Consider the following 25,259-nt stretch of genomic DNA (forward strand, 5'->3'; position numbering starts at 1 on the left):
ATGGCCTCTCATTCTCTATGTCAGGGGTAGGCAAAACCTGTCCATAAGGTGCCAGGTGGTAAATATTTTAGGCTTTGCAGGCTGCCCGGTCTCTGTTGCAACTATTCCACTCCGCGGCTGTATCATGAAAGCAGCCCACACGCAATACAGGAGTCTTCCACGCCTTCCCCACGCCCCCCACCGCCACTTCCCTGCAGGGCCAGTCCAAGACCCCCGGAGGATGCCTGCAACCCTGACACGGAACGCTTTATAAACTAGGTTTTCTCCTATCCATACATACTGTGACACAGTCTGACTTCTAAAGTAGGCACAGTAAGAGTTTACCAACAGCAACTAATCGTGTTACGACCGTAATAATACGCGGTAATGACAGCGAGGTGAAGGCAGTCTCCCTCTCTCAAAATTCCTTCCTGCCCTGTACTCACCCTTCTCCTGAAGATGGGGGAGGACAAGAGCTGCCTGATGACGAACGGAAGAGAACGACGCAGGCTCCGACGCATGTTACGCTACTACTCACCTTCCGACCCTGGATCAGAGCGAGGATCATCCGCTCGCTCCGGATGCGGGTTCACCTCGAGAAACTCAAACGGCGGGAAGGGAAACGCGGCAGCTACCACGCTACGTAAAAACTACGTCAGCAAAGGGGCGTGGCCTTGTGCCATAAACTTTGTGGGCAACAGACCTCGGAACTTCGTGTAACTTTCCTGTGTCATCAGCTGTTGTTCTTGTTTTAGTTCTTTACAGCCCTTAAAAAATGTAAAACGTCTTTGTTAGCTTCAGATCCTCGCAAAGCTACACCCAGTCGGCCACCGTAGTCGTTGGCCACCAGCTGCCCCAGGCTGCCTTGGGCTTTCGGGCCCTCTTCTGTGTGTCTAGGCAGGAACTTCAGGTAACTCTCCGCGCTGCGGCCTGGAACAGGATCCGAGTGGCTTGCTGCTGCTGCGGGGTAATCACAGCACACTCTATTCGCCAGCGAAGCAGCTCAAAGCTCTGAAGATTGGGGAACTATTGCCCTTTTTCTGTTGGGCTGGAGGGGGTGAAAAGGAGCATGTCCTGTGCCCAGTGTGGGTAGGCAGGGCCAGCTTTCCCTGCCCATGCAATGCTGGGTGACTGGGCTGAGCTCAATGTTCCCCTGAGTGCAGTGGAGAATGGGGGGGCTCGGCTGGGGTTTCCTAAAAGTGGGGACAGATGGCAGCACCAGTTCTGCAACCTCGGGTATTGTGCCTTCAGCTCCTTGCCTGCCTGACAGTGAGCAAGGAACAGAGATGAAAAGAGAGGGGAAGGTCAAGTTGGAGGAGGGGCTAGCAAGTTCACTGTGCTTCCCCGAGCAAGCGTGGGACCAACATGACCTAGTGATGGATGACAGGAATTGTTGCCCTAGCCAGTTCTGAGGTCGGCCTGTGGTTTAATCAATGCTATTAACATTCTCCCTAGAACTGATTTCTGTCTGGCCTTTTAGGGAGCTACCATTAGTTCATAGGGTGCCTTTCGACAAATTAGAAAAAGGCTTCCTTCCTCAAGACACTTTACTGCCATCTGTTGGATAACTGTCATCATAAATACACAAACCTACAACCTCTATGATGTGAAAGATGTCTCTTTACATAGTCTCAATTGTGCAGTGCACAACCTGCATGTCTGAACCCAGGAACACTACCTTTCAGGGAGTAGTTGCCTTTTGCTGAAGGTCAGTGTGAGCTCAAAGACACCAAAGTAGTTTGAGCATTGATCTGAACAACATACAAGAAGGGAAATAGACCAGAGATTAAGGTAATTACATGGTACCTCTCAGAGCCAAACAGAATCGAGTTGGGGGTACTGCACGGATGGCATTAACAGCAGCCTAAAGACAGATGGCCCTCAAGGCCACAGCATATGGCTGTCTGTGCCCTGCTTGCCCTGCCCAGAGGATCCACAAGCCCAGCCTTGCCCCTTCTTTCCTGTGTAGCCTCCATGGCAGAGGCACAGGCCTGCTCCCTCTAAACAGGAACTGTGTCCCCTGTGGGCCAGCCGGAAGCTGCCTATGTGGGCTTCCAGAAAAGGCAGGCACTGGCAGGCCCGAGCTGCCTCCTGCGCCTGGTGCGCCAACCACCCCCACAGCCTCGCCTGCGCTCTGTCTGGAACAGTCAGCACACAGCAGCGACAGGACACATCTGAGAGAACCACCCTGGGCGACGTGGGGGAGGCACAGCCATGAGTGGGCCGGATCCCCCAAATCTCGGCGCTGAGCTGGGCTAAGCTGGTTGTCACGTTCCCGATGACAGGAGTCAAGCAAATGCCCGGAAACTAAGCCTCCGTCCTGCTTGCCAAGGATGGGACCATCCCACACCCAACGTGATTTGTGCCTCGCAGTAGCTCACGTGGCCCAAGCTTTTTTAGGAAACTGGGAATCATGAATGAAGTGATCCTGAATTGCCGCAGGGTGTTTCTTTCCCTAGCCTTCGCCCCCCATTCTCAGGTCGTGCATATTTAGAGTATTTAGACAGTGGCTTCATTCGCCCTGCCCTGCGGGTGAGCGGTGGGAAGGGGTGGCAGGAGGCTGGCTGCACCTGATTCCCGCCCGCCCCCCACCCGAGGCCACGGCTGCTCCCTGGCACCTTTCACTTCCACTCACCCAGAGCCAGGCACTGGGGAAGTGCCAGGGGAGAACACGGAAACAAGCGAGAGACGTGAAGCGGGGCTGCCCTGGGGATGGGGGCGAGGGGAATGTTCTCCTCCAGCCAGGGAAGGCCCCCAGCTCCTCCGGCCTGCCTGCACCGGTGCTGGGAGGAGTGTCCACGGACCCAAAGGATGGGCCGCAAGGCTACCCGTGGGGAACTGCTTCTTGGCCACTGAGCAGTGAACCAGGTCCCCAGACTCAAGTCTCCCTCCCCTGTTGCTGCCCCCAGAACGTTTCCTCTTCCTTCCCTTGGGTCCAGAGGCCCGAATCGCTCACCCAGATTCGTCCGCTTCTTCAAGTAGGACTGGAACTTCTCTGCTTTCTGGAGAATACCCTCAATCTTGCTGCCCTTGTAGACACATGCACGCCTCAAGCTGGTAAGAGCCTCTGATGCTTACTGAAGACTGACTGTGGGCCGGTCACATGTTTCTCATGTAATCCTCAAGATGACAGACCCTATTACTACTGTGGTCACTGCTTACTGAGAAGAGAATGGAAGCAAGAGGTTAAGAAACCTCATCAAGTTCCCACAGTTAGAAAGGGTGAAGCCCGGACTCAAGAGGTCCGGGCAGGAGGGTTGACTCTCATCTGTCCTTTCGCCCACCCCACAAGGTCTAGCTGAAAGCCCACCTCCCAGGCCCAGGGTGTTCCATTCCAGAACTCCTGTGGCCTGTATCATTTATTTGGCACTTAACACGTGCTCAAGCACAGACCATGGGGTGAACGAAGCTGAGCCTGGTTACACAAGGACATTAAAACACTGCTTAGCCGGGGTGCCTGGGTGGCTCAGTTGGTTAAGCAACTGACTTTGGCTCAGGTCATGATGTCACAGTTTGTGGGTTCGAGCCCCGCACCGGGCTCTGTGCTGACAGCTCGGAGCCTGGCGCCTGCTTTGGATTCTGTGTCTCCCTCTCTCTCTGCCCGTCCCCCACTTGTGCTCTCTCTCTCTCTCTCTCAAAAATAAATAAAATGTAAAAAACAAAAACAAAAAAACATTGGTCAGTCATTAACAGTTGCTCCCGGGTGGTAATCAAGAAAAAATACTCCGTCCTTTGTTTTACCCCCAAATCATAGACAGCTAGCACATCTTTTTGGGAAGCTGTGATGTAAGCCTGATGTGATCAGGTATTGAAAGAGTATGGAGTAGGTAGGCTTTTTCTCCTTTTATCTCACTGCGCTCAGCCCCTCTTATCCAGTTCACTGCCAAGCCCCGCAGAGCTATTTCCACACGCCCCTCAGTCACTCGTCTCCCTTGGCTCCCCCTCGTGTGGCTCTACAGCAGACCCTCCCCTTCAACCTGCACACCCCAGCAATCTCGTCCATTTCTTCCCTTTCCAACCCAGATTCCACTCTTCTGCAGGAGCTTATCGTCCTCCAATGCACTTCTCATATGCTGCTGGAGGAACCAGAACACCACACAGCCTTCCTGGAGGGCAGGTGAGTACTGCCTGTCAAAAGGCTTAACATTCTGCAAATCCCGGAGCTAACAATTCAGTCCCTGTGCCTAACAATTCATTTATATGAGGAAATACTTGTGTTCACAGATGACCTGTAAAGATGTCTATCACAGCATCGTTAATAACAAAAAATTGAGAACAACCTAAAAATATCCAGAATGGGGGATTGTTGGGGTGAATTATGATATTCACCCATGTGGCCATTTAAAATAATGGTTTAGGAGATTATTCAATGTTTTAGTATTCAGTGAAAAAACCTAGTTACAAAGTCGACTGTGATACAACACTACTTTCCGTCAGTATGTAGTGTTTAATGCATTCATGCGTAAAAAAGCACGGGAAGGAGATTGACCAAAATGTTAACAGCAGTGTCTCCGAGGCTCTCCTACACAAGGATTAAGTTCAAGGTTCTGGGTTTACTCTTGGGCCCTTCACTTGTATGCACATTACTTAACCACTCTGTGCCTCAGTTTGCTTTACCCATAAAATGAGTATAATAATAATAATAATAATAATAATAATAATATATCTGTCATGGTATTGTGAAGATGAGATAGACAGATAGATAGTGATTACAATGATATCTGACATTGAGTGAATGCCCAATAAATTTTAGCTATTATCATTTTGGGGTAATGGGATTATGGAAGATTTTATTCTTATTCGAATTCTTGCTTATTTGTACTTTTAATAATTTATACAACAGCCATTTTTCTTTTCCCTGCAATTGAAAACTAAAGATTGAAGTCACCTAAAGTTCAATTGAATATTCAATTTGAATAACTCATGCCCTGTATGGTCTGGAAGGAGCTGTTGAGAACTGCCAGCTTGAGGAAAACCCATGCACATGATGGACATCCTTACACCCTCAAGCTGGCTTTGGTACCAGAAACCTTTGAGCTTGCTGGTCTGGGCAGCTAGGAGGCTAGGGGGAGGGTTGAGGACTGGATGAAGGAAGAGGAAAAACAAAGGCAGGGGCCACCTGATAGACATTCAGCTCCAGGTAGGTGGGAACCCCTTCTCTGACACCCCTGCACCACCCTGGCCGATGCTTGGGGCTCAGGGGAAGGGTCCGGCAGGAAAACATTGGTGGCTGGAATGGACACCCACAGCTGGATCAGGCCCAAGGCAATGTCTGTATCATAACATGCACACAAAATGCAGCTCTGAGAAAGTACTCTCCATAAATGGGGTGGGGGGGGGGAGTGTTATTATAAACACCTATTTGAAAACCTCCCTCTGTTGAAAGCCTAGCAAACTCCATCTCAACTATGAAGTCTCAATTGGGCATCACTTACTCTATGAAGCCTTACTGATTCCTCCTTCCTCTATGCTTCTAGTGATACAGGTCAATCCCTAATAAGAACATTCTATCTTTTTGCACTCACTATTTCCTGGCTTGACCCTCTCCCCTCTAGTTGCTAAGTGTCTAGAGAGAAAGGTCTGTACATATTTATCCTGAGCAAAGGATCTGGTACATAGAAGATTCCCAAATAGTGCCCATTGAATCACTGAATGACATCAGAGGAGCACAAGGTGGCATCAGGAACCCAGGGCACTAGCTCTGCCCACACTGTGTCACCAAGAGCAGGTGGCTTAACTTTCCAAGGCTTCTGTGTTCTGCAAAATGGAGGAAGAGCAGATAAGGTCCCTTCTGGTCCTGAAATTCTCTGATACTCGTCACTGGGGCCTCATTGGAAACAGTTCTCTTCTTCCCACTCTTTCCGGAGATGATTTTCTGCAATGTTAGGTGGGAGCAGATGGGGTGGGCGGGGAGCTGCTGGGAAGTTCAGAGGAGGAGAGCGATGCAGGACTGGCCCAGCTCCCCCCGCCCCAAAGCCCTCTCGCTCTGAGTCCAGCTCTGAGTCCATGGGCCCAGGACCCCCTCCCTAGAGGTCAAAGGAACAGTAACTCCCAACTGGCATCCACAGCAAATCTAGCTCAGAGGGCTTTGGATAACGTTTGAGCTGAGTTGAGGGGACACATCGGGGAGAAGGAAAAGTGTTTGGAAAAGAGGCACTCCCTGCGGGCTTTAACTGAAATCAAGGTCATCAGCCCGTTTCCAGTTGTCTAGATGAGCCTGCTGCCTTTTAGAGGCGATCCCGGCACTGAGTGGCTCCAAAGTCCTATCTGATTCTGAAAGGCCAGAATCTTGAGTCTATGCATCTCAGAGTCAAAATAAGCCTGGATGTAGGGGAAGAAGAAGGTAAAGCATCAGGATCATAACCACCACCACAATACTCGTTTACTGAGCGCTTACTCTATGTCCAGCACTACAGTCAGTCTTTATGTACATTTCCCCAATTAATCAGCCCAACCACTTTATGAGTGGGAATTAATGTTATCCCCACTTTACAGATGAAGAAATAGAGGCACAGAACTTAAGACATCTGCTCATGCTTACCCAACCAGTAGAGTGGCAGGGCCAGGTTTTGACCACAGAGAAGGGGAGTCCAGGGACTAAGCCCACAGTGGGGAAACAGACACTATGCAGAAGAATAGTAAGTATTGGGGTGGGAGTGGAATGAGGAAGAAGTGTCCGCAGCAGAAGGGAGGTCACCAAAAGCCAATTTCCCCTGCCCCATGGAGGAGGGCTAGCCCCAGACCCGTCCTTCTCTCTTTGGATATGACACTCTACTAATCCTAAAAAGACCCCCAGAGGCCACCTAATGCACCCATTCTATAGAGGAAGAAACTGAGGATGGGAGCGAAACTGAGATCTGCCTCGGGTCTCATCGCTACTGGTGGCAAAGCGAGAACTAGAACTCAGGGTATATAGTCTCATGTGCATTCTGAGCCAGAGAGCTATATTTTTTAAAATCAATGATTTAATTGCTCTGTGGTGTCATTCTGTAGAATGTGGAAATAAGTCAGGGCTGCCAGCTTGTGTGATAGAGCCCTCATGATAGGTGCTTTCTGCATCAATCACCCAGGCTGCTTTCATGCTGCATCTGCTTTGGCACCAGGCAGTTCTCGGGCAGGCCCATCATAACCCACCGCAGGTCAGCGAAATGTGCACATGCCCCTAAAATGTTAATCATGAGCCCTTTCTCGTCCAATCACTTCTTCAAATGCACCGTGGGCACCATGCCCAGCATGGTCTTGCCAAGACTGGGTGCACATCTGGAGCTGTGTGATAATGACTGTGTAGCACAGTGTGGGCTCTAACAAAATTATAACCCAGTTGCCTGACAAAATCACTGGGAGTGGAAACAGTGATTATGCTGGACAAACACAGTCCCATTTCTACCTGTTCTAGCTGGCCTATGGGCAGCTTTCAGCCTCAACATTAGCTGTCCTATTTGCTATAGCAAAAGAGAAGGAGGAGGAAGAGGAGGAGAAGGAGGAGAAGGAGAAGGAAAGGAAGAAGAAGGGGGAGGAGAAAAAGAAGGAAGATGGGGAGGAGGAAAAAAGGAAGGAAGGAAGGAAGGAAGAAAGGGAGGGAGGAGAGGAGGAGGAGAGGAATGGAGGAAGGTGGGGAGGGAGGGAGGAATAGAGAAATAAAGGAAGAAAGGAAGAAAGAAAAAGCTCCAGACTTGGAATCTGGAAGAAAAGGGGGAATTCGCCACTCCCCAACCTGCACGCTCTAGGCCCGCCTCCCCAGTGGTTGCAACTTCTCATGGACCCCCTTCCCTTCAACGGCCAGCCCCTCGGTCTCTCTGGGACACAGCACAACATTGGCTGCAGCCATGTTTATTATTAACCCACCAAAGAAGATAAATGCTCCTAGGGAACAGGCTCCACTGAGAATGGGGAGTGACAGGACCCACTTCAGACAGGGCCCTTCTGAATTCAGGGCCTCCTCCGCTGTCTGCGAGGCCTGGGTCTGCAACATCGATGAGCTGTTGTGCCTGGGTTCTGACAGCCCTGGGGTGTGAACAGCCCCCAGGCCAGCTGGAACTCAGCTCTTGGCTTCAGAGGCCTGTCGCATTGCCAAGTTGGCAGAACTTTCCCGAAGCAATGTGGTGTGGGCTCAGTACTAATTTCAGCCACGTGATCATCTCAGTGCTTTTTAAGGTGGGCGGGTTTGTGGGTTGGTGCTGGGATGAGAACAATTACTTGTCCAGGAAGCAGGAAATGACATCATATTGGCAGTGAGAAGGCCAGGCAGGGTCTGTCTTAAACAGGTCTGGCCCTCTTCAGTCCCAGAGATGTGTCCTGAGCCTCTCTGGGGCCAGAAGGATGGGCAGCCCTGTGCTCTCAGCCTGTGCAACTCTGTAGCACAGTCACCAGTTGCACCTGGGTGCCGTGCCCATGAATGTCAAACCAGAAGTAACAACATCAAGGTTCATCAAGGGAGTGAGTTCGGAGAGTGGGAGACCCGAAGCCAGGTAACAGAGACAAGGAGGCATTTAGCTAGCAGAATACCAGAGAAAGCCAGTGCTATAAAGGACCTCGGAGAACGTCTAGCCCAGCCTTCTGGTCAGATGAGGAAGCAGCCCAGAGAGGACAAGTAACCTGCCTAAGGCACACAGTTACCAAAGGGCAAGACTAGAATCCTGTTATCTGCCACCCACTCCGTGGTAGAGCTCTTTTCACCCATCTCTGCTGCTGGCCTTCATAAGTGATTGTGTCTACACACACACACACACACACACACACTCACACACACACACACACACTCACACACATGTCTGTTTTTTACTAATCTTCACTCAAGTCCCTTAGTGCCAGTGACCAAGTTGGCACGTACAAGAGAAATAAATCACCAGGTGGGTAGACTCCAGTGTTATGCCCAGAGAAACCTGAGCTTGGCTGGAGAGCCCAGATAGACACATAGTCAGCAGTTAGCACCCAAAGAGGCCAACAGCAGTCCCTGAGATACGGAGTGTCTCAGCCATTTAGCCATCTCAAAATCCCTGGGGGCTACAACCACCCCATCAGCCATGGTGGCTCCTTCTGGCTACGAACTGGCCGGATCATGCCTACATCTCAAGGAGCAGGCTGAAAAGCTCCTCCTCTCTGCCCTGAGATTCCTTACACATCCTTGATGCAGTTGGGTTGGGGGAACCCCCTGAAAATCCACTTCAGTGGATGGCACAGACTTCAATTTCTCCAGAGTTTGGAGGAGGAACACGCGAGGTGAGGGAGCAGCCAATGCTTTCCAGAGAGGCTGGGGCTTCCCCCGCAGTGGGGTTTGGGTAGCACAGAGAAGACTGAAGTATAGGATAAAAGAGAGCAGGTGGGGGGAGGGGGACCAGGAAGGCACTGGCTCTGACATTTCCTGACCCTGAGGTATGTTTTAGTAGGAGATCCACAGTTTTCTCTCTAACCAACTTGACACAGAAGCGTGGGAGCAAGGATACCCCTTCCAGGCAGCAGGCAGGCAGGATTCTGGGGCTCTGGGGAGAGCAGTCCTCCTGGGTCCTTGTGGGGCTTGATGGGACAGGGCCCAAACCCCAGAAACTTCTGTCAGCAGTCTGGCTTCTCTCCACAATCTGGGAGCAGGTGGGGAGAGAATGTCTCATTCTCAGACCCGTTTCCTATGGGTCCCTTGAAACTTCCTCATGGTTTATTAGTGCTGGAGAGAACAGCTTTCAGAGACACCGCCTGCCAGACACTGGAGCCAACACGATCTGAGCAAACACGTTGACAAATGGGAACTGGGACTAAGAATGGGACTAAGGAACACAGGGAGAGGTGGGAAGTGCTCTGTGCATGCTCACCTTGACCTTTGTTGCAGGTATACAATGGGGAAAATAATAGACCTTACCTCCTAGGAGTGCTGTGGATTTGTACAGTGTATACATATGAAGACACAAGACTACAGAAGTATTTTGTCCAAAGGTCACATAGCTAGAAGGTAGCGTTTGGGGATTTGAACCTAGGGCTCTTATGACTTGAGACATGGAGCTGTGGACCACGTGATACCTTCCACTCCCCTTGAGGGTAGCTCGTACTATGATGGTCTGTGTCCTCACTGGACTGCAAGCAACTGGAAGGCAAGGGTGATATCCTTACCCCAGACTCAGCATTTAAGAGCAGCTTGGGGAGCAGAAGGGCATGACCAATGACAGCTGCTAATGGTGATGCTTCACTTCGAGGCCTGGGAGACTGTGCTGAGATTCTGGCCAGGGGCTGCCCTCAGTGTATAGCTGTCAATGCAGCTACCCTGCCCCTCTGGGTTCTGGGTTGTCAAGAGGGGCAGCCATTCTAGATGGAAATCCTCTCGGAAGATAGTCAGGCATGCATGGCAATGGGGGGATGCCAAGAGGCAGATGGCAGGAGGGAAAATTCACTATAATTCTGGAGTGGTTCGAGAGCCAAGACTGTGTTCCCAGGGATAGTTGATGCAGACATGCTGAAAAAACGGCTGCCAACCCTCCCCAGACCCGAGAAGGTACCAGGACCCCTAACACCCACTCTAAGAGGGAGATGACCATAGAGATGGCTGCTAGCTCCCTAGTAGTGTGAATGTATGTCTGAGACTATTAATCAGGAGGTGTGGTGTCTCCTGGACCTTCCCACTAAGATGTGGAGGGGAGCCAGCCAAGAATGGGATACCCGCTCCTGCTGACTCATGTGGGAATGAGTCAGGACAATCCAGGATGTTTCTCCAGAAGCCTTGAAGTCCTGGGCAAGAACTGAGGACTTGGGGTGGAGACAGCATTTTCATCTTTTCTTTTGGGGGGAATAAGAGCCCTTTGGCCTCAAAGTCAATGTGATATATTGTCACTGTGAAAAACGGTTAATGAAAATGTAGGATGGATGAAAAGAAGCAGGACATCAAGGGAGCCTGAATATCCAAACAATCTTAAAAGAAAAGAACAAAGTTGGAAGTCTTACACATCCTGATTTCCAAACTCCGTCCAAAGCTACAGTAATCAAAACAGTGCAGTAGACTTCAGGACAGACATTTGGGTCAATGAACAGAATGAAGAACCCAGAAATAAGCCCTTGTGAATATGGCCAAATGATATTTGACAAGAGTGTGAAACCATTCAGTGGGGGAAGGGACAGTCTTTACAACAAATGATGCTAGGAAAATTGGTTCTCCATGTGCAAAAAAATGAAATTGGACTCTTATTTTATAATGTCCACAAAAATTAACTCAAAATGGATCAATGACCTAAATGTAAGATGTAGAAGTATAACACTCTTAGAAGAAAACATGGGGCAAAATCTTCATGATATTGGGTCTGGTAATGATTTCTTGGATATGACACCAAAAGCACAGGCAACAACAGAAAAAATAATAAATTGGACTTCATAAAAATTAAAAGCTTTTGTGCACCAACAAAACTCTTTCAACAGAGTGAGAAGGCAACCCATGGAATGGGAGAAAATAGTTGTAAATCAATCACCTCTGATAAATGATTAATACCCCCAAATATATTTTGGATAGACCCATACAACTCAACAATAAAAACAGACAACCCAACTTTAAAACGGGCAAAGGACTTGAATGGACATTTCTCCAAAGAAAATCTACAAATGACCCATCAGCACAAAAAGAGATGTTCAGCATCACTAACTGTGGTTATTATTTTAAAAACCCAGAAGATAACAAGTATTGGTGAGTATGTAGAGAAGTTGGAACCCTTGTCCACTGTTACTGGGAAAGCAAAATGATGTCGCTGCTGTAGGAAACAGTATGGCTATTCCTCAAAAAAGTTAAACACAGAATTACTACCTGATCCAATAACTCCACTGCTGGGCCTGTACCCAAAAGAAATTAAAGCAGGAACTTCAACAGCTATTTGTACACAATGTTCATAGCAGTGTTATTTACAATAGCCAAAAGGTGGAAAAAACCCAAATGTCCATCGACAGATGGCTGGATAAATAAAATAGGGGCTGTGCATATAACGGAATATCATCTAGCCCTGTAAAGAGATGAAATTCCCACACATGCTGTAACATGGATGGAGCTTGAAGACATTACGCTAAAGTAAAATAAGCCGGTCACAAAAGAACAAATATTGTATGATTCTACTTATATGAGATTCCTAAGTAGTCAAATTCATAGAGACAGAAGAAAGAACAGAGGTTGCCCAAGGCTGGAAGAAATGGGAAAGGGGAGCTATTTTATGGGCACAGAGTGTTAGTTTGGGAAGATGAGCAAGTTCTGGAGATGGATGGTGGTGATGGATACCCAATAATTAATTTATTTAATGCCACTGAATAATGCACTTAAATATGGTTAAGATGGTGAATTTTATCTATGTCTTACTGCAATAATAATAATTTTTTAGAAGAAGTAGGATAATGGAGTCAGGGAGACCTAGGCACTCTTGTTCTGAGGAGTCCACTCCCCCTGCCACCACCCCCCCGCCCGCCACCTGCCAATCCGGAACACAGGGTTCTTGCCTAGGAGGTACATTCCTGGGGATCACTGACAAACCAGAGCTACTCAGGGATGCAGGCTGGACATAAGCCACAAGAGGAGAGGCCAAGGAACCTGGGGATGCAGTCCTGAGAGGAGGGCAGCCTTTCTTCACATGGCTGAAAGGCAGACATGAAAACATCCAGGGTGTTTGTTAGCAGAGGACTGCAATGGACAAGCAGAAGTCCCAGGGAGAGTGTATGGGGTTTAATTGCAGGAAGAGCTTTCTGAAAACCAGTGTCCCTTAGCACTGGGATGGCTGAGCTGGGTGGTTGGGAACCAACCACCGTCAAGAAAGGCTGGATTCAAACCAAGGCTGGAGAAGCAACTGATGTGGATGCTGTGGAAAGGATCCCTGTGACAGTCGACTGGTCCTACTAACCCCCATGAGCCCTAGCTGTGATCCTTCAAGCCCTGATCTCTTAGGGGCCAGGTTGGTTGCCCTTGGTCTTGGAGACACAGGAAGCCCATTCCAAGAATTAGGAGCCTCGCATTCTAGTCCCAGCTCTATCAGTGGTTGGCTGGTTGGTATTAGATGAATCACCACCTCTCTGAGCCCTCAGTTCAGTCCTCTGTGCAATTAACACCTGCCTGCCATCCTTCACATTGCCTCCCCCAGAAGTGCTAGGGATGAAGTGAAGCCAAGGACTCTTGAAGAGGACAGCCCAGATACCCTACCAGCCCTTCTCCCCTCCTCCCCACTTCTACTTTCCCTTCCTCACAGCTCAGGGCTGGTAGTGTTTCCCAGGGTGCAGTTTGCACACCACAGGTGGCACACAGGATGCTAATGGTGATACAGGAGGGTTATCTAACGTTACGTATTTGTTTTCACATGTGCTGATATTTACAGGAATTGATAACAGTTTTTTGTGATAGTGATATCTGCTTTCTTTTAAAAATAAATTTACAAGTAAATATATAAGTTGCCAAAAGTGAGTTAAAGAAGAATAAGTAAACAAAGAAAATTGCTTACTTGAATAAGGCAAGACTCTTGAAGATGGAATGTGAGCAGCTGGGGTTCGGGAGCGTCCAGTGGTTGAGGGGATACCACAGCCTGTCTCCCTGGTCCCCAGCAACAGATCCCCCCAGGCTTGGCAGTCAGATACAAAGGAAACCGAAAGGTGAAGGGTTTGGGTTGGCTCTGCTACCTGGTTTTCTTAAGGTGCCAGGTGTAGCGATTTTACCAACCAATTGAGAACAATTGAGAAACTGAACTTAGGCTCTAGGATCTTCCACCCACACAACTTCATTCCGCAGTAACTGAGTTAGTCATCATCCCCTTCCTTCTTTTGGAACCTCCTGTCCCTGCTTTTTCTCATGGGTACCTTTACCCCATGGGCTCCATGAAGGAAAAGGGTGGCCCTGACCAGGCGTTCACCCTGACGTACTAGGAATATGCAGGGCATTTTCCCATGTTTAAAGAGAACCCAGAGAAGGAAAAGTCATCTCCGTGGCAAACGTCAGGCACTGCGTCATGCAGGAAGGGTAATGTTCTTGCCAGGGCAGCAGTCCTAAAGCTACACAGCTCGCCAGCAACCACAGGTGCCGTGTCTCTAACTAAGCATGATATATGAGATCCCCTATAGAGGAACCATCTAGAAATCTGATCAAGGTCCAGTCCCTCTGCCCCTGCCATTTTCTACTGATCACCTTGGCCAAAAGGTCAGTCGGTCAGCCTAGAACACCTACCCTCCTTGAAGAGCAGGAACAAAAGAAGGTTCCAGCTGTTTATCAGACAGAGCTTCAGGAGATGGTCCTGGAGGTGGGGAGAGAGGAGCAAAGCTACCCAGCTAATGACTCACTAAGGATGAAATATGCACTAAAAAGTCCCCTTCTTAAGCCCCCATCCCACGACTTAAAGTATTTTCATCTGTCAAACTGCATGGATGAAGAAATAATTATCTTCCCCATTTTGACCATTAGAGGCTCCCCTGCAGCAACCAAATATCAAGTGGGTATAATTCCAGGTGAAAAGCAAAGAGAGTTTACCTTTTGTTTACCAACGCAGTCCTCTGAATATTCGAAGATCCCCTTTTTCATTCTTTCTTTCAGAATCCAGCCTGGAATTACTAAAAATCCAGTGCCTCCAGCTCATAAAAGGGCAGGGGGCCCAGGTGGTCTGATTCAGGGACAAGGTCAGCGGGTGTCTTTGTCTTTCCTTTAAGAGGCAAGAACACTACCCTGGATGATTCTTGTGGAAAGCTGGGGAACCATGGGGTCACATGAATTCTTTCTTAATGGTGACTTCTCAGAAGCTCTTCTAACAGGGGAACCCTAGATTTTCATGTGACCAAAGCAAACGGTAGCATGAAGAACTAAATAGTGGGAAAAGGCCAAAAAAAAAGGGGAGCCTGGGAGAATAGACAGGAAGATAGCCAGCTTGACAACTTGCTAAGGATTTTTCCTAGTAAAGAGACTGGATCAAGAAGTAAAGATACGTAAAGTTTTGATGAAAATCTATGAAATTCACCCCAGTTGAAAAGACAGGCATGGGATATGGGCAGATAATTCACACATACACACACACACACACACACATACAATACCAATGACCAATAAACACAATAAACACATGAAAAATTTCCAGCCTCACCAATAACCAAAGAGAGAACATTGTAAAACCCCCTTTCCTAGCCAATTAGAAAATTAAACAATACTAAGAATTGAAGGTGAGGAAAGTAGGTGCTTTTGCATAGCTGGTGGGGTTGTGCACTGATATACCCTTTCTATGGTATTTTGGAAATTCCCATTAAAAGCTTTAACCATGTGCATTCTATTTGACCTGGAAATTCTATTTAGGAATTTATCCTAAGGAAAGAATCATTTGTCTGTGCAAAGATTTGGGTGTATTATTTATATCAACAATAAAATTTTAGAGGGGGACACAATGTCAATGTCCAACATAAGGGATTCAGTGAATGAATGATGGTGCCCCTCTATACAAGGACACTTCACAGCCACTGCAAGCAGGGGTGTTGAGCCATATTTAATGGCATCAAAACAAACATGCTCTAAAACAGGATGTGGTACCAGCCCATTCTCTCAAACTATGCATAGAAGAGACTAGAAATGGGGGCACAAACATGTCACCAGTGATGTTTCTCCAGATGATGGAATTACAGGTATTCTTTTTTTTTTTTTAATGTTTGCATGTTTCTGTTTTCTAAATTTTCTACAATGGTCAAATTTGGCTTTTGTCATAAGAGAAAGATCAATAGCAACTCTTTTTTTTTTTTTTAAAGAAACAGTGAAGTTGCAAGGAATTATGGTGGGGGCCACAGAGGAACAAGGCAAGTTCAAGATCAGCTGGAAGGTAGGAAATCAGAGGTAGACAGAGAAAGGCGAGCTGAAGCCCAGTGGACACAGAATATGCTTATTTCTGCCCAGCTGGGCTGCAAGAGAGGACGGAACCTGGAGACCACAGGGCACACGCTGGAAGGCAGAATCTAAGAAGTGCGTCCGCCTTCTGTTACTCTGCTGAGCGACCCCGGCAAAGTCACATGGCTATCAAATGCCTTCATCTCCAAAAGTCTATGACACTCTGCAAGCAAGGTGCTATGATGGTGGTGCCCACGTGTTATGTCTCCGTTTTTGGAAAGGCAACTATGTCCAATAATGAGGTGAGGTCAGAACTTTAGGGGACAGAGTGTGATTAAAACAGGCCACGGGATATGGTGTGTGTTTTTACATGATTTGTTCCCCCGCCTCCTGTTGAGCTAAAATGCCTGAATTTAAGGCCTTTGGCCAGAGATGCACTTGAAATTAGTCGTTTCCCTCCTCATAGAATCAGGAGGAGGTAGGGACAGCTTGATGGAGCCCCTGTAGCTGTGAGTTCTGATTCCCATCTGCCCTGCCCTGGCCGTAGCTCACCTTCCTCTGGGCATCAGAAGAAGGGCAAAGAGATAGGAAGACGGAGGCAGCTGTCTTTGAACTCAGAGAGGACTCTAGGTAGATACCCATCAACAAGAGGTGTTGAAAACACAGGATATGCCCAGGGCTGCTCCCACCCCTCCATCATGCCTCCTGGTTCGTTTGCATTTCCCGTTTCCTTGAGTCCCCAGAGCACATAAGCTTGCTCTTGGGGAGGTCATGTGGAAAAGATGGGGCTTCAGCTGGGTCCCAGCCGACTGGAAGACCCTGGAGGAGTGGCAAAGGGGACACGGGACTGCCCAGAGCAAGACAGGGATGGGGGCCAGCCCAGGCAGGGAGGGACGGCAGGAAGGCCCGCCTCGGCACTGACCTCGGGGCATGTCCATGGGGTTGAAGCTGGCTAGCAGGTCACGGCACCACTGGCGGTCACCTTCCACCTTGCTCAGCCAGTTGTTGCAGTTGAAGTAGTAGCGGAGGTGAGGCCGCTTCATGTCGGTCACGATCACACGATCCAGGTACCAGCTGGCGTTCAGGCCGGTGTTGTCATGCTCGATCCTGGGGCAGAGGCAGACACCTACATGTCATTGGCAGCAAGAGATGACACCCTTCCACACTGGCATACCCAAATGTTCACTCCAAAGAGAGGTTCCCTCATTTTGTCGCGGTCGCTTTCCCCCTCGAGCCTCAGTTTCCTCATCTGCAAAATAGGAATACCTTGCAAGGTAGATGTGCCTATTAATGAGTGTTAACGTTGTGACATCACCTGCAAGGTAATATTGCCTTCCACGGAAAGTCCAGGATTGCCCAGGCTTGCAGCGGGACCATCTTGAGCTTCACTTCTCTCCCTGATCCCCAGACCCCCAGAGACCCCCAGACACTCCCCCTTAGTCTCTCCACCCAGAGGATACCCTGTAGCCATCTACACTGATGTTGCCTCACAGAAATATCACATGAGCTGCGTGTGCGAGCCATGTACATAGGTTTAGATTTTCTAGATATCTAGAAGCAAAAAACAAAAAAAAAAAAAAACAGGTGAAGTTCATTTTAATAATACATTCTATTTCATCCATTTATCATTTCAACATGCAACCGTGTGACAATTTATCAGTGCAATATTTTATATTCTCATACTAAGTTTTCAAAAATCTGTTGTGCTCATATACATACGGTGCATCTCAATTTGGAGTAGCCACATTTCAAGCACTCAGGAGCCACATGTGGCCAGGGGCTACTGGATTGGGCAGCATAGATCCACACTCTTCAAAATCTGGTCCCCCAAATTTCCTGCACTTCTGATTGTGCCCCTTATCCTTGGCAATCCCAGTTTTTTCTCTGAGGTCAGTTTCTCCCCCAGACCTTGACCCCTGCATGACCTCACTTTATGCCAAACATCACCTCCCTGTGCACTGCAGCAGGGCCTTATCTTTGCAGGCCCTCATGGGACAGACAGAGCTCACAGCACACAGCCCCGATGGACCGATGACCCGTGACGTGCCCGAGGATGTGTGCCTCTGTCTGGCACAGAGCCCAGCACCTAGTGGGACATCAGCATAGCAGTCGCCTTTCCCCACAGCAAAACCCTCTTCCCGACCCTCCCCTTCCCTGTTTGTCACACCCTTCCCTCACACACCAGTGCCGGGGCCCTCATTTGTCCCTTTTTTCCAAGAAAGACAGTGCATGGTCCTATACTTTCTAGTGGGAGGAAGACAACTTAGGACTGAGGCAGCCAGGCCCTAGCCTGGATGCAATCAGACCCCAGATGATGACATTCTGACAAATGGGCATGAACTTGAATGGGTGTGGGTCGTAGGGAGGGAGGAAGGATGGGGGAAAGGAGGGCTATTGAAGACTCTTCCTTGGCAACCAGGCTGATAGAATTATCCTTCCCAGCACACTCACACAGACGCCCCCAGAGAGAGGCAAGCTCTGTGTCATAAGGCACCCTGCAATGTGACCCAGCATCTCTAATACTTGCTGAGTGCCAGTTACCGTCTGAGCACTAACTTGTTGAGTCCTCCCTAACTCTAGGTGGTAGGAATTGTTATTACAAATGAGGAAACTGGGGCTTGGAGAGGAAACGCCCGAAGTTCCACAGCTAGCAAATGGAAAGGCAGAAGTTTGAACCAAGGCAATCTGGACTCAGAATCCACTCTTAACCACTATGCTAGTGCCTCTTAGAGCATATTTCCTAAGTTTGTGAGAAATTGTCTTAAGTAGTCTCAACCCAGAGAAGTGAATCTCTAATGGGCAAGTTTAGGGAGCCATGACTCAGCATGGGTGGGGAAGATCTGGGCCTTCAGTCACCCCTCAAATGACACCAGGGAGCAATTGACATCCAGAAAGTGTCAGTAGTGACATCAGTTCCCAATCTACTGGTTTTCATCTCACTTCCTTCCTGGTCAGGGGCCAGATTCTGACCTGATTTTGTAGATGAGGCCCACGTTGTTGGTTCTCACCCGGAAGACGTCGACATTGGCTTTCTCAAAGGCAGATTCACTCCTACAACGAACACGTGCACACTTAGTAATCTGCACTTGGCTCACAAGCCTGGGAGGAGAGCCAAGGGCTGGCATCCCCCTTCTTCCTCCACAATCCCAGTCCTGGGAAGTGCTATGAGTAACCACTCCCATTCTGAGACTCCTTTCTGACAGAGGGCAAGGTCGGTTACTACTCGTTCCTTGCTTTCACACTCAAGTTCTCCTGTGATGTTCGCCACGCATCACTAAGGCAGGTATGGTGGGCAACAATTAGCCCCATTTTACAAACAAAGTAAACTGTCAATTGATCGCAGATCTAGGATCAGAACCTGGATCCCCAAAGTCATGACCCAATGCCCTCTGGCTGCTCTGCATTGGGACAGCGGAGGAGGAAGGAGGCCATAGTGAACGCCATGGTGCTCTTGGGTCTGCAGGTTCCTGGGCCTCTCCTCACCTGCCTTGCTCTTGCTGGGGGGAGTGGCAATGGCAGCCCCAAGCGGATGCGGAGCTTGGGTGGTGGCCCATGGTCCTGCCATTCCAACAAGAAAGGAAACGCTCAACCAAAAAACCAGCAACCAGGGAGGCAGGCAGTGAGGGAATGCGTATCTGGCATCACAAAGACCGTGTGAACAGAAGCAAGTACACCTGAGATGTTCCTCGACGAGCTGCCCGGGTGGGTCCAGACTCTGGAGCATCCTAGGTTGCATCAGCTTAGACACAGGAGGGCTGGAGCAGCCTCACCCGGAGTCCTCCGGGAGCAGAAACCTGAATCTCGCACGGACATCTGCTGTGTCCTCTGTGTGGGCTCAGACCCGGCCATCCAGTTCCACTCACAGCTCTTCCTGCCCACACAGCGACGCCCTCACAGGCCGGAGAGCCGTCGACCTCCCCCGGGGCTTCCAGCCAGGGCTCCCGTCACCAGCACCAGCCCACGGGAAAGAAAAGTGTGGAAGACAAACACATATAATAACTAGGCCATCACTGTGCTTCCAAATAAAGACAGAGGGGAAGAGCCTTCCCTCTAAGGCAACAAGGCTCAGACTTGGTAACAGAAGGCCTAGAAGTTCTGCACACTCCAAAGCTGTGGTTCTCTGCAAACAGACCCACTTTAGCAAATAGTCTGTCCCGAGAAGTTTCCTTCAGGTGGGCATGTCGTGAGACATGAGGCCTAAGGTCCTCCAAAAGCAGGGCAGATCTCATAAAATTAAGTGGAAAGTGTACACTGAGGGGTGCCTGGGTGGCTCAGTCGGTTAAGCATCCGATTTTGGCTCAGGTCACGATCTCACGACTTGTGGGTTTGAGCCCTGCGTCGGGCTCTGTGCTGAGAGCTTGGAGCCTGGAGCCTGCTTCGGATTCTATGTCTCCCTCTCTCTCTGCCCCTCCCCTGCTCGCACTCTGTATCTCTCTTCCTCAAAATAAACATTAAAAAAAATTTTTTTAATGTACCCTGAGGCAGCCTTGTTGGGGGGAAAGAGGCCCCCAAGTTGTGGTCTGGGCACCGAGGGGGAGGAGGAGAAAGTGATGGAAACTTCTGGCTTTTTGCTCGAGTGAAAGGGCCCCTTCTCCGGGGTTGCTGCACATACCTGTGAGAATCTTATCTCCAAAAGTGATGAACAACAACCCCATGTTGTGCTGCAGGGTAAGAGCAGATGTGCAACGACGTGGAAAACACAGGAACGTCAAATCTAAGCACCATCAGGCTTGTGTGGGTGGGATATAAGGAAGTGAACAAGAGGTATTTTCAACCTATGAGACCAGGAAATAAATGTGTAGAATAGACAAGGGTCTCTACACCAGATAAATACCCTAAGAAATAGCCACCCTGGGAGGCTGTGAGGTAGAATATTACGCAGCCACCAAAAACTCCCATTATAATGTTAATGGAACAGGACCAGGTTTATGATATGGGCTTAAAAGAAAAAGCAGTTGCAAAAGAAAATGTAGGAACACCACGGGAGGCCAGCTGCTTTTAAAAACAATGAAGAAGAAGGATTTATACAAAACATCATGTCTCGATGGTAAGAGTATTATGAAGTGTTGCTTATGTTTTCTGGTCCGTGTATGTATTTTCTAAGTTTGCCGAAGGGAGTACATCTAGATCTGTGATTATGCACACGGCAACAGGTCCTGTCTCCACAGCCCCCCATGCCCCGAGGCCAGCAGCTGCCTGGGCTGAATCCTTGGGGGATGAGTTCGAGGCTTGTCAGGCTTCATCTGCTGAGCTGCCTGGAATTTGGAAAACAGCGAGTGCCCATGAGCAGGGGAAGAGGAGGGTGATTTGGAAGGAGAGCAGCTGGCGTCCTGGGGGGGCCTCTGACCACAGCTCCTTCTGGAGAAGCACTGACAGCTCCCTGTGCCCTGCACAAAGGCCCTGAGCCCAGGGCCAGGGAGAATGTGGATGCGTGCGTTCCAGCGTGTTTGTTAAATAGTTGACCGCCATGCTTCACTGTCTCGCGGAAAACAATTTGTGAAAAGCAAAGCAGAAGGAGGGGGACCAGGAGAGAAAGAACTACCAGTGGGGGCAGAGGATCTCAGGACCACACCCGAGTGTTCCAGGGCATCACACAATGTGGAGTGATTGTCCGCAGTGTCAACATCTTCCGGCAGACGAGAGGAAGGCCTTGTGAGGGCCTGTCCTCAGAGGAACGAAAAGAAGGACTGTGGAGACAGGCCTACCCGGACTCTCTTCTTGCAGGGAGCGGCCAGGATAATCCCAAACAAACCCCCAACTGCAGCCCACCGGGGTCAGATGCCCGAATCCCCACGTCTGGGAAGTCAGAATGCAATGCCGGTGGGTTTCAGAAACTGGAGGTGAGGCGGAAATACCAAAGCATGGAGGGTCCCCTGTCAAAGGAAACATTAGAAATGCAGACCGCTCGTTTCTTTGTGGAGACCGTGGCTTCACCGGGGGTCCTGGCCACTCAGCAAATGAAGCGTAATGCAGTACCCAGCCCCCTCCCTGTCCGTACCTGCCCGTTCAGCGGGGATCCCTACCCAGGAGAGGCTTCACAGGCTGCACAGGGCATTTTAGCCGCCAGCCTGGCAGGGCCAGCAGGCTAAAATGCCAGGCGTTCTCTGACACTCAGCTGGCGAATTCTCAACAGGAGATCCGTGTTCCAGAAGATGCATGAGATCCCATCCTTTTGCCATATTCTGAACATGTGACCCAGTCAGTGCTGGGAGTGGTCCTGGGTCACCGGGAAGGGCGCCCAGCATATGGGGGCCTTCCTGTGGGACCCAGGGCTGTTGACACTCAGCTTGGTCTGGGGTCAGGGTAGAGCTAACAGAGGATCAAAGTGAACACGTCACACTCTTCGCTGCCCAAGACACGGGCCAGTGTGTACGGAGGAATTTAGACACTAGACCATGAGGATAAGCACAATCAGCATGTTAACCTCAGGCACCAAATAATTGCAGCAGAATGATTCTGTATTGGGAAATAAGCATGTTGATAAGCCATGTGGGAGGTCCTGGGGCTCAGGAGAAAAGGCAGAAGATGGAGCAGGAACAGAAGGGAGAAAAGAGAGGATGTAGGCGAAGCGGGAGAGGACGGTGGGGTGAGGGGACAAGACCAGACGCTGTGGAGAAAGCAGCCAGGAAGAAATTCCAGGATAGGCAGTGGTTTAATCTTAAGATGAGGGAGTCTGTCTAATATTCCATTTTAAGTCATTTGCTTGGCTGTGCTGGGAACTCCCTCTGGTGCCCTGAGTATTGGTGAAGTCTGATGCACTCAAAAACACCTTGTAGCCCGTGTGTACGTGCGCGCGCGCGCGTGTGTGTGTGTGTGTGTGTGTGTGTGTGCCCGTGTGTGGGGGGGGGGGGGTAAGGCAAGGAAAAGGAGCTCCGTTCCAGTTGACATGCGAGTTGGGTTTGGGTGACACAGCGTGGCAAGGAGGGACCAGCAGCAGACAGCAAGATGAGAGATTCCGAGCCAGACCCCAGGGCGAGGGTGGGGGTGAGGGTTGGGCTGGAACACCTGCATCTAAATAGCACAGAGCACGGTGACCTCTGCGGCCCTGGCGTCCGGGTCACTCAGGCAGCCTGGGATTCCTTGGAAAGCGGTGCTCCCCTCCCAGGCCCAAGGTCTCCGTCTTGAACTGAATGCATCTTAGATGGCGAGGACTGACTGTGTCTTTGCAATTCTCTCTGCAGACATTTCCCTGGGGTCTTGCGGCAGCCAGATTCATCCTTCTGGGCCGCATCGTAAATCGGGCCTCTGCTGATCAGCTTGCAAGCAAGGCCTGCCACAGCCTGTCCTCCCCTCCTGGCCCCTTGCTGCCTCCATGTGTCTGCAAGCTGTTCCCCGTGGTCTAAACTACCTTCCTCCTGCCCCTCTCTCATCTGAGTCTTTCCCTCACCCAAGGCCCAGATCACCTGCCCTTCCCTATAAAGTCCCACTCTGGCCGCCCTGACAGTATGACACTTCCTGAGCCCTGGCTGTTTGCCAACAACTGGGAGAGGGGCCAGAGGGATGAAGCAGACTCCCCTCATCAACCCTCCACCTGGCATCGCTGTGCATGTCACCTCTCCAGCCTCCCAGGACATATGCTGATGCTACAAAATGAGACCGTCTCCAAAACCACCCACTCCCCATGGGCTCCTGCAGAGCCCTCCAGGCCAGCCTGCCCGGAGTCTTGGCCAGACCTGTGCCCCTGCTGCCCCACCCGCAGCACCACACCGGTACGGGAGAGACCTCGGAGTAGCAGGGGGAAGGGGTGTTGACTTCTGTCTACGGGGCTGGCGGGAGGGCCTGCGTGTGACGCCCGGAGACCTCCCGGCCCTGCTCGCGTCTTAGCCCCTCTGCCATGAGGCAGTCCCTTCCACATTGAGAAGGAAGGCTGGATCTCACACTCCTGGAAACGGGGACTCAGGGACAAACCTTCACACCAGCTCATGAAGGGTGACTCTGGGGCCTTCCCGAGAGGCTGTTGTGACAAATGAAAAGGCCGAGGGGGAAGAGTGAGGGCACTAGGTGCAAGAAAGTGGGAAAGACAGTGAGAAATGACCATGAAAGGAGAAAATGGCTCTTTTTGTTTCAAAAGGGCAGGCTGGGGATGCTAGAAACCCACTTGGCTGCATTCCCAGGGCCTAGTGGCTTCTCCCTAGAACGGTGTGCTTGGGGGAGGTCACATGGCAAAGAGGATGGACATTTCATGTCTTCCCTTTACCGTGCCCACATCACGGGTGAGAAAGACTTCCACAAGCCAGTCACTCTGCAGTGTAAGCGGTACAAGAAGGCGGGTACCCTGTTCTGCAGAAATGGACAAAATAGGACGTTATGCCTGCCTCGATGGGATCGCATTTATACCACAGCCTGCGCTCAGGGTAAACCTGGGACACGGGGCCAGGTCAGTCTGTGAAGCACAGAGTTCGGGGATGTCCTGGCCTGTGGTCCCCACCCCTCTATAGCCTCCCCGGCCCCCTTGGAAGTGACGACCTGGAAGCCTGCAGGGGAAGCTCCCACGCACCCTCCGGGCCACAGGGCCAGCGCTTGAGGAAAACGTCCACATCAAGTACCTGGGGTTTGAGGACCAGCTTTACCATCTAGAAGCTCCATGGCTCAGAGCTAATCTCCACTCCTCTCTAGGCCTCAGTTTCCCCATGAATAAGTTGAAATAAATTTAGTGGTTTTTCAAACTTTTCTTGGCTATAGAACTCTCGGTACAAATAAAATCTGACTCCGAAACTCGGTGGGTAAGACAACCATCAGTGAGCTACTCTGCAGGAAGGATGGGGGCACGATGGGCCCAGAACCAACGGACCGATCCCCGGTTCCATTCAGCACAGATTGAAAACCAGGGCCTAGACCACGCCTGCAGCCCCCGGGAAGCTCTAAAACTCTAGAATTCCGCCAAAGCGTTCCCATGTTTTGCTCTGGGTATATCTGTGTGCGCCTGTGTGCGGTCGGGGGACAGGGTCCAAACAAAGAGGCAGCAGCCCCTGCTGTCAATGGATCACAAATGATATGGGGAACACAAGGCGCACACACGAACACATACACAGAGCACGTCTACACAGACACGCACACGAGCACACATGCTAGTCTATACGGCTGACTCGAGTGTGTGTTGGCAGGTTTAGTGTGACACTGGGCCCCTGGAGAGACACAGGTGCAGAGCACTTTAAGCTCATGCTTCCTTTGAATGCATGCTTTTGTTTCTTCCTCTCAACTGCCCTGTAAGTTTGGTAAAAGGGGAATTCTCACTCCCAGACGCTAGATGAGGAAGCCAGGCCGTTGGATGCAAAGAGATTTGGCCAAAGTTACATGGCAACCACGTGGTAAAGCTGGGCCTAGACCCAGGTTTCTTAGTCCTGAGTGTCCTCTCCCAAAGCAAGGGACAGCTAATAAGATCCTGGGGAAGTCAGAGATCCAAAGTGGGCGATACTTCTCACAAAAGCCAACAGGGGAGCTAAGGAATATTGGCTAGAGATCACTGGGAGAGACCTGGTTGACAGAGGCCCCATGCCAC

At 50.1% G+C, this 25,259-nt stretch overlaps 1 protein-coding gene and 1 long non-coding RNA gene across 3 annotated transcripts in view; one reads left to right on the top strand and one right to left on the bottom strand.

Moving 5' to 3' along the window:
• LOXHD1 (lipoxygenase homology PLAT domains 1) overlaps positions 1-25,259 on the bottom strand; it is a 162,658-nt gene that overhangs the window by 131,277 nt on the left and 6,122 nt on the right. Inside the window, exons 3-4 of the mRNA XM_042962467.1 lie at positions 18,731-18,811; positions 16,683-16,867 (exon numbers count right to left, since the gene is read on the bottom strand). Of these exons, the coding sequence (XP_042818401.1) occupies positions 16,683-16,867; positions 18,731-18,811 (266 nt within the window). The remainder of the gene's footprint in view (positions 1-16,682; positions 16,868-18,730; positions 18,812-25,259) is intronic.
• On the top strand, positions 684-16,112 carry LOC102950761. Of its 2 annotated transcripts, none has more exons than XR_444810.3 (3): positions 684-889; positions 4,003-4,096; positions 15,685-16,112. It is a non-coding gene; the product is annotated as an uncharacterized LOC102950761 (long non-coding RNA). The 2 variants fall into 2 exon arrangements; XR_006210012.1 differs by having other exon boundaries at positions 4,020-4,096.

The sequence above is a fragment of the Panthera tigris genome, chromosome D3, assembly GCF_018350195.1.
Source record: "Panthera tigris isolate Pti1 chromosome D3, P.tigris_Pti1_mat1.1, whole genome shotgun sequence".
In the NCBI taxonomy this organism is placed as follows: Eukaryota; Metazoa; Chordata; class Mammalia; order Carnivora; family Felidae; genus Panthera; species Panthera tigris.